General features: G+C 51.8%; 1 protein-coding gene across 1 annotated transcript; it reads right to left on the reverse strand.

Moving 5' to 3' along the window:
• Positions 1-1,734: 1,734 nt before the first annotated feature.
• Positions 1,735-8,243, reverse strand: LOC104074303 (AN1-type zinc finger protein 5-like). Its single transcript, XM_009574375.1, has 5 exons — positions 8,085-8,243; positions 6,527-6,620; positions 5,672-5,790; positions 3,915-4,025; positions 1,735-2,069 (listed from the first exon to the last, which is right to left on the reverse strand). The coding sequence occupies exons 1-5, from the start codon at positions 8,233-8,235 to the stop codon at positions 1,921-1,923; spliced, it is 624 nt and encodes a 207-aa protein (XP_009572670.1). The 5' UTR covers positions 8,236-8,243; the 3' UTR covers positions 1,735-1,920.
• Positions 8,244-9,647: the final 1,404 nt, after the last annotated feature.

A 9,647-nucleotide genomic window follows, 5' to 3' on the forward strand; every position in this document is an offset into this window, starting at 1 on the left:
CATATCCTTCTGGCAACCCCGTAAGACGGTACCTTCCACACCACTTTAGCTGAAATCAGATAGGAAGACCCAAACCTTCAGAACGATCCCCCCGCAATCACCGGGGCAGAATTGCCATCTACAGGGGAAGAAACCGGCACTTGGAAGGAGTTGCCGTGATTTCCCCCCAGCTGCTGGTTCGGCCCCTGCGGCTCCGCTCTCCGACGCCCTTGTACGAGCCGATGCGGAGGGAAATGCTTCCAAAGCGTGGGACGGCCAGAAGTGGGGCAGAGGCTGCTGCTTTTCCCCTGGGATCTGTCCGGGTTTCTCTGCTTGTGAGACCGCTGGGAGCCCCGTGGCTGCAGCCCCGCTGCTGGCGTTCCCAGGGAGGAGAGCCCCCACCCCCGCGGTGCTCTGGGGTGGGCGCAGACCCTGTGTGGTGCAGAGGTGGCTTTCGGTGCACCCCAGGAGCCCCCGCCTGCCTTTCACTATGTACCCGAGCTCCACGTTTTCCTTTCTAACAGCCCCAGAGCCCTCCACAGGTTTTTTCTGGATTGCTACCGAGCCCAGCATTTGGCTTTCCCTGCACTTCACGTGTCCCCCCCCAGAGCCCTCTGGGTGCTCAAGTCCTCTGAGTACTTTCAGTGTACCCCAAAGCTCTCTTTTTGCCTTTCCTTGCACCCCAGAGCCCTGCCTGAGTCTTCCGGCACCCCCAAGACCTCTGTGAGTCTTTCAGTGGGCCCAGAGCTCTCCACGGGCTTCTCTGAAAGCCCCCACATGAACAGAGGCACCCCAGGCCCCTCCTTGTGACTTTCCACTTCCCCTGCAGCCCTCCACGTGCCTCTCCCTGTGCCCCAGATCCCTCCGTCCAGCAACGTGCTCATAGGGGAGAGAGGCTGTCACCGAGTATCAGTGAGGCCCACGGGGGAGGAAGGGTCCCCACCGTCCGCCTGTGTGCAGGGACAGGAAAGGAAGCGGAGGTTCGACGATCTGAGCTTTGTGCACAACCCTGATGAGAAAGAATCGTGTAAGGCAGAAGGCGGGGAGCGGAGGGGAGAGGAGAGGCGCAGGCGCCACTGTGTCACAACAAACCTCGCTTGGGAAGCGACCAGCGGTTATTCAGGGGATGTTGATGCATGGGAGGCTGCTGCAGGGGTGTCCCTCAGCCCAGCCACGTCCCAGGACGCAGCAAGCCTGGCAAGCCAGCTCCCTCCCCGTGGCGAGAGGCATGAGGCAGTGAGCAGTACTTTCCTAAAGGTCCTGACCTGTGGCTGGAGCGTGTCTACGTCGCTTCAAACCACAAAATAACTTTACTGTGCCGGTACTCTGCTGCTTAACCATCCCGGTGCTTCAACAACAGCGTCTCAAAGGGAGGGAAGGGGTATTTGGGGCATTAAAACTACAGAATCCTCTTTTCTGCATCTGAGACCACATGCGGAGCAGAAGGCAGCCTTGCTGCCGGGACTCCCCAGCTCCCGGTTTACATCCACCACAAAGAGACGGTGGGGCAGAGGAAACGAAGCCCAGTGGCGGCTCACGGGCTCCAGCCGTGAGTCCCAGGTGGTTCGCAGGACTCGGAGCTGCCGGCTGAAGGGAAAGGCAGTAGAGCCCTGCTGCCCGCGCCACGCAAACCGCCCCGGCGGAAGACAAGTCCAAAGGTCTTGGCACTGGAGCAGTGGGGCAGGACGGTCCCTTTTCCCTTGGGAAGCTGGTCGAGAACGGATCAGCTGAGCTGTGGCTGTTGTACGGGCAGGAAGGAAGAGAAGGAACGCCAACTTTCTGCCAAAGAGGTGCAAGGAGTCTCTATGTCCGGGTGCTGGTTCGTGTGTGCTGCTGGAGTCCCCATCGGCACCACCAATGGGGCTGGGAGGAAGAGGAAGGCTGGGAGGAAGGGGAGGAGCACCAAGCCACCTGGCTGCAGTTGGAGCCGCTCAGCCCCCTTCACAACTTCTGGATCTTCTCAGCAATAACGATGGGGTTCTCCTTACGGATCTTCTCGGCGGCTTCTGCCTTGTAGTCGTAGGGGCAGGCGTGCATGTCGGAGTACCGGTGAATGGCACAGAACAGGTTCCCGCAGCGGCAGTCGAAGCCTGAAGGGAGAAAGAGCAGAGAGACAAAGCCGCATTAGTCCCTGTCCAGCCGGACAGGAAGGCGGCAGGGCCCCCGCTCTTTCCTGCCAGGCCAGGAAACTCCACTAATGCAGAAAGAGGGTCAGATGAGGGAGGGAGGCCACTGTCCCTGACAGGCGAAAGGGAGTCTCAGTGGGGGGGCTTGCTCTTTGATTTCCTCTGGCTTAGCTGCTCCCGTGAGCGCACGCATGCTCTGGGCAGCCCCAGCTGTCACGGCGGTGGGAAACACTCCCAGAGCAGCTGCTCTCTGCATTCCCTGGGGACAAGGGACATGCTGGGGACTGCAGAGTGCCAGATTGCTAATCCAGACCAGGCTCCCCAGCCTGCAATGAGGCAGCCTGAGCTGGAGCCAAGCCCTCTGAGCCAGCTTGGCTCCCCAGGCGTCACGCAGCAGCATCTGGACTGACCAGCAGTAAGCCAGCAAGCAGCAAAACCTTCACCTCATTAGGATCACTTTCGAGCTATTTAGGCTTCAAAATTCATAATTTAGTCACTTCACTTGGAAATAATGCTGTTCAGAAGTGCTACCGTTATCACAGCACACTGGGAAACTGAGGCACACAGCAGGAAGGGGGTTTGCTGCAGGACAGCAGATCAGCTCCCTGTCGCGCTGGCAGTGACTCACGCTCTTTCCTTTCACGTCTTTCCACCTACAGGCTGTAAAGACCACAAATACTTTGCTACAAGGTGTCAGTTTACTCCTATTTGAGAAAACGCATTTCATCCTAAATGCCCTGAATTCACAGGAGTTCTCTGCAAGTTGATTCCTAAAGGAGAGGAAATTTCTCACAGTTTGAAGCTCTTAAGGAAACACTCATCCAGGAAAACAATCCTCCCTGCAGATCTGAAGGCTGGGCACAGAGTACCCTGCCCAGTCTTAGGCTTATAAACCCACATTTTTTCTATGACAGCACCCTCAAATATCCAGGCAAGCTCGGGTTCCACAGTGTCAGACACTGGGCAAACCTCCCGGGCAAAAGCAGCCAAAGCAACTTCGGTGAAAACAGAAATGTGTGTGCAGTCCCTGGCTGCTGAACGCACCGAGGAGGCTAAAGAGGCGAGCGCTCTGCTAGAACAGCGTGACCTGCACGGCTCTAGAGTTAACTTTTTCCAGGGAAACACTAAATGCCAGAGTCAATTTAGGGGAATGATGTTTTTATTAACAAACCACAGCCAAGTTAATTGCTTCATGAATTGCCTTTCCAGGGGTAGTTTTCCCATTGATACCAGTCACCTGACACCATCTCAGCACTTCTCTCTCTTCAGCTTTACAGGCTGAACACTGAGAGCCATCCCGCTCTCAGGAAGCTAACGGTGGAAGTCAAGCAACATTAACAAATGGGATGAGTCTTGGAGCGTGATTTTCAGTTTGGGTCTAACTCAGTTCATGTTGCTATCATGAAAGCTTTACCACTGACCTGAACAGGAGCAGAACTAGATCCACAGTGAGCACTGCCTTTGCTTCTACAAGCAGCTTCCGCCAAGCGGCAGAAATAACCCAAGAGGCACGGCTCCATCCAGTTCCACAATCCTGCATCCAAGGGCTGGTGGGGACCCTGACAGTGAGTGGCAGATTCCCCAGGCTACTGCCTCGGACAGCGCTGTTGGCAGGTCGGAGCTCCCCTCCCACCTCCCCTGCAGCACCACGTCTTGCGGATGTAAAGTATTTTTTGGACAGGTACCTCCAACCGCTGACCCACACCAACCCTCTGCACCCAGGCAGTATCACAGCACAAGGAGATCGCAGGGCTATGAAACCAGACTAGTTAGGCCACAGGCAAATCTTCCCCATAGCCAGGGTCTTACCAGTTAGCCCTATCTTCTTCCGGCAAGTGAAGCAGCGATTCTTCTTCTGTTTCGGTTTTTCTGAAGCTGTCTTGCCCTCAGCTGTGTTCTGGGATATTTCAAGCAGGGTACCTGAAACAGAGGCAAGAATTTTGCTACTCTTCTTGATAAACCAAGCAACACATTGTTTTATTACACGAGCTGCTTGAGGCCCTATCGATTCTGGGTCTGTGCCAGACACCTCTGCGTGCTCGTTGCCCGGGCTGACATACCCCAAACTGAGATTTGCCTTGTTCCACAGAGATCTACATCTCACACAGCCTCATGTTTTCTCTCTGTTTCAAATTCCTTAAGTTCAAGGCTCAGAAACACCAAGGAGATATTACGGTTTATCTAAGGTAACGTGATGCCATTTAGCTCCTGCTGATAAAAGGTAATACTAAGTAGAATTACCTGGTGCTTGCCATAGGTTAAGCATGCATCTGGATAGTCACTACAGCTTAACTGATGTACAGTAACCCAACTGCACAGCTGAGCCTAGAGTTAATCTTCACAGGAAAAAAAAAAGTTAACCTCTGGTAAGTACTACTAATTATTTTTGCTAACTCTTATGTAAGTGTTCCTCGTATGTAGGTCTCAGAATGCTTTACACAGACAGTCAACACTGTCTCTAATCTACCAAAAGGAAAACTGAGCTCTGAAAGCCAGATTGTTAAAGGTCACTGATGCTTAGCAGGATTTCCTACAGTACCTAAGCAGGTTAGAGAAATCAACAGGAGGGAGGAGCTCCAACTGCTAGCAGATACACATCTGCAGTGCACGCCGCTCTGAAAATCAGGCTAAGGAGACAAACAGTTAGAGGCAGAGATAGCTTTGTGGATCTGACCCTAAACAACTTTCTAAAAATCCCACAATCAGAAGAAAGGGGCAGGCTCTTCCAAGCCTCTTTCACCAAATAGTCTCTCACCTGCCTGTTGTAAAATGTCTCCTGGGCTTGCAGGCCAGGGATTACCAAATCCAAAATGCAGAGTCATGTGAGGTGACTAGAGCCTGTTTTTTTAGCAACCAACAACTCTTGCAGTTTTTTTAGCTTTGAATGCAAGCAAACTGTCAGTTGAACTGAAGGAGGGTGTCTCCAGTGCAGTGTCACTTGGCTCGGCTGCCACACAACGGCTCACCCTGTAACTCATCAAATGGAGGATGTACCCCACTGGGCAACGACACCCGTGCTCCTCTATCACTTCAAGGTACCCACTTTGCAAACAAAGCGACAGCGTTAACACTCCCTTCTGCGGGGCAGGTAAGCCTCCCATCACACAGGATAACAACAACCAAGCCAGCAGCTGCCCCTGGGCACCGCCACAAAGACGTCTCATTTCTCCCAAGACTACACTGGATCCGTCTCCTTTCCTCCCTCGAGAGATGGCAGGGAACTGCAGCCAACAACAGCCGTGCAGCAGGCTGTGGGATGCTCTGGGCTTTCTGCCATTCACTAGGATAGGCATCATGGAAGATTATCCTCCTGCCAGCGAGTCGAGGGCTGGCAGCTACTCAGCCCTCAGCCCACAAAGCAATCTCTATCGGCCTGCCCTCAGGCACATCATTTTTTCTCCTCCCCGTTTCAGAAACAGACAAACTGTTTTCTCCTTAGCTCTCTTGCTAGGTGTACCTTCCCTGCTGGGAGGTAACAACTGTCCCCTGGAGTTAGTCCCCTTCCTGCTCAAACCGACTTGCGAGATCGGTGTCATTCAGACTCATGCAAAGGCCGAACCATCTACCTGATGAGGAAGATGCTGATGAGGCTTCTTCTGTCTTGATGAATTCTTCTGTCTCACTGCTGTTTTCTTCTCTGGATATGCTCATGGCCGTCATCTGATGGGTCACAGGAGTCTGAGCACTGGGAGCATTTGCAACAAACAAACAAACAAACCATAGAACAAACACAAGTATTTTCTTTTGATGAACAGTTATGTGGGAGAGATCTTCAGCCCATTAAGTTAATTTCATTATACTCAGAGGTAGCTCAGGAGTACAGCAGGCCAATTCCCTTGAGATTTGGGATCAAAGTTCTTCATAGATACAAACGGAATGAGTCTGTGATGATCTCAGTTTCCTTTTCCACCCAACTGTATCTCAAAGCCAAGGCAACAGCCCATCCAAACAAGTCCAGGGACAGGAAAAGAGAGTTGTGAGTCAGGGCTGTAATGCAATGGTAGAGCTCAGTGCAGTACTATCTTCCTTCCTATCAAACATGACTGAGGTCCCTAATCCTGCTGTCACAGCTTCCAGACTGGATTGTCACCAGGTACTTTCACTTAGGAATGAGTTGAAACCCAACAGTTTAACCCAGCTAGTGACAGATGAGGTGCACTGGCTCTAAGAGAACCAGGATGCCATTAGTTTACTACAGGTTTTAATTTCCTACCGACCCTCTGGTACCTGACTCTACGCATCAGTCATAATCATCAGGGACATCTCAGTCTTCCAGATAAACCAGGGTCACAGTGAACTGTGATCTAGCCCGCTTTACAGATCCCCTTGGCCATATGAAGGATGAGAGCCTACCCCTTGTGTCCCAGGGCTGGTTTTTAGCACGGCTGTAGATCCCCCCGCCCTGTAGACTACGCCCCTACCTGGATTTCACATCCTCAGGCGCGGAGTCTCCCTCTGCACGCTGCCCTGCAATTGAATCTGAAGCCATGGGGCTGCTGTTGGGACCACTGGGTGCTACGAGACAAGATGACAGTCTTGGTAAACTCTTAAAAACGCCAGCACGTTCCTCGGGTGCTTGACAGCCAAGGAGAGAGCAGGACAAGCACTTTCAGCAGGCTTTAACCTCCTGCTCCCTACCAGGAGCTGGGAGGGCACACCCCAGTTGGGATCACTCCCAGATCCCCTATTCTTATACTCTCCCCTCCAAATTTGTGCATAGGTCTCTGTGGGGACAACACATCAGTGCTGGACCTTACTGTGACCTAGTGCAGCTATTCTTACATTAGATCAGGAATGACTCCTTGTATCAGGACCATAATAACATCCTTCTGAAGTTCATCTTCCTGAGGACTGCAGGCCTCGTTTATGGAGATCTGTTTAGCTCCTCGGGATCTGCGAACTCCCTTTTGAGGGATGACAGTTTATTCGCAGGAATTGTCAGCTGAATGCCTTCCATTACTGTGTGCTTTTTAACATCTGGTAAAATCTGACTTCAGTCACCCGTGACACCTCCGTCATTCTTTGATTCCCCTTCTCCTCAACCTTGCAAAGCAAACTCCACATCAGCATAAATATTCTCCTATCAGCGTAAAGGAAAGTGCTGCAGTTACCAACATACCTTGAACCCAACTTTACTTTGCAACTTCTCCAAGGTATAAGAACCAGATCCTCATCTGCTGAAAGGAACTGGCTTCCATAGAAACATGTTGGTTTATGTCAGCCAAGGATCTAAGGCAGGGTCTTTAGAAAAACCCTTTGTCAGGAAGAGCTGTGTTCCCAATATATATTTTGGGTGGGTAATTCAAGGCAGGCCATTATTACACTCAGGAACAAAACTGTGAAAGATCTCTAGAAGGCGTTTCTCACCAGTATTGCAAAGCCTGTACATGGGGCATCTGCACAAACTCTCAGCAAAAGAAAATCCTGCTAATGATGGAAAGAACATCCTTTCTGTGCACCTAGCTGCCTCCCAGCTCGGTGATATGTCAGCTCTGTTTAGCTGCAAGAAACAAACCTTTTATTTCATCGCTTTTGATTGTCAACACTGTTAAGATAAGAAAATTATGCAAACCCAAAAGGCCAAATTCTTCCCAAATAAAATTTCATTTCAGGGATCTGTCATGGTTCCCAGCAGTCAGCACGTAACTCAGGGAGCAGGTAAAAGCCAAAAATTTGTGCCGCTGTTAGCACAAGTGAGGTTTTACAGTTTACTGGAAGGTGCTGACTGGGATGGGGCTTCTCAAATGCTGGGACTGGGAAGAACAGAACTGACCCCCTTACAGGGAACAGAAGTGCTCAAAGGCTCGGGTCTTTGATTTAGAGGGTTGGGTCTACACGAAAAGGGAAAGACACAAGTTTTCCAGGAGGGAATAAATCTGCTGGTGGCCAGTACCAGTACCATGCTCTATCCCAGTTGCTTAGCACAGTTTGCATCCAGGCACCCATTTAAGATAGATTTCTCAGACAAAAATCCTCTACCTGGGGGGCTTATCCGGTCACTGCTCTGCTGTCTCTGTAGAAACTCCTTGTAGCAAACGGAGCACATCCCGTTAGTCCGGGGGCTGCCATAAAATCCACAGCCTGTGGTACACAACAGAGGCACCTGGGTTTGGTTTGTCTCCTGAGCCATCCTCTCTCCTCCAAGGCGCCAAGCTACAGACAAGAATAAAAACGAGACAGCTGTTAGGGCCGGAGCGCTCGTTCATTGTACACTGCAGCTGATCAGGAAGGAGCACAAAGGATTCCGAGAGAGTCCGGTTCCTGCACGTGCACAACAATGCGATCCGAGTCCCCTGAGCTAGGGATACCCAGGGCTCGTAAGCAGCCACAGGATCCGGGTCCTGGGGCGTTGAGCCGTCCGGAGCTCGGCTGCCAGGAGGCTGCCCAGAGCCAGGCTGAAAAGCCGACAGGAACCGGCTCCTGGTACTCCCTCCTCGTACCACGAGGCTCCCTGAACTCCCAGTGAAAGACACATACGTAAGACCTGAAAGATCCGCTCTCCAACGCTAACAAGAAGTGCCATCGCAGCGTGACTAATGACTCCTGCAAACACCAAAACAAAGAATGCCACTCAAACAGCCAGTGTCCAGCCTAATTAGTTACATTTTGCGCTTAGCAGCATTAGTTTTCATTTCAAGCCTGTTTTACTTTTTTAGTTCTCAGGAAGATGATGCAAGAGATGCAAAAAGAACCCATTGACTCTCAGTTTTGACATACTCATGTATTTCCTGACACATGCTGGCAGATAAGGGGAACGTCAGCATAAGTAGGCTGGAAATAAGAATAAGGTTTCTTTCCAGCAGTAAGATGCGACTCTGGAACACTTTCCCAGAGGAAAGAGCAGACACAGTGAAACCTACTTTTAAAATGAATCTTAATAATTTCTCTCTGGATCGCATGCAGTTGCCTCCAGGAACTGGCCCCTTCCAGCCACACATTGTGTAGCATTTACACGGTCAAACTGCACGGCACCCCTTTAAAACAGAACCATCAGCAGTAACTCCCAGGAACAACAAACACCAACTCAGATGTAGGCGAACAACGTGGCCGCAGCCGGTCCAGCTTTGGCAGATGACAAGGGGAGAGGATGCTGGCGGGACCGTGGCGGTGCAGGTGGCTCCAGCTCGGACACGGCATTGCTACCGGGAGTCCCCAGCAGCGATCCCCTTCTCCCAGCACGGCAGATGCACAAAGCATCCACCACTTCAGCTAACCCTGCCACTTTCTTTCACGCTCCTACAAAACTTGCTCCGCTGAGGGAATAAAACAATAGGAACATGAAATAATTACCCTCCCAGGAGTGCTCCCGTGGGATGGAAGTGGATCAGCTCTGGTTTATTCCTCCTTATCCTCAGCTGGGTGATAGAGATCTCCGCTCCACTCTCGGGGCTCCCCTTGCAGAGCTCAGACCAGCGTTCCCATTACCAGACCAGGAGTCCTTCCCGGCCCAAGCCAACCTCTCCGTCGGCACCAGCAGCCAAAGGAGCCTTCTCCGCACCGGACCCTCTGGGAGCAGACCTGGCAGGCTGAATCCCCGCGGAG

The sequence above is a fragment of the Fulmarus glacialis genome, unplaced genomic scaffold, assembly GCF_000690835.1.
Source record: "Fulmarus glacialis isolate BGI_N327 unplaced genomic scaffold, ASM69083v1 scaffold24153, whole genome shotgun sequence".
NCBI lineage: Eukaryota > Metazoa > Chordata > Aves > Procellariiformes > Procellariidae > Fulmarus > Fulmarus glacialis.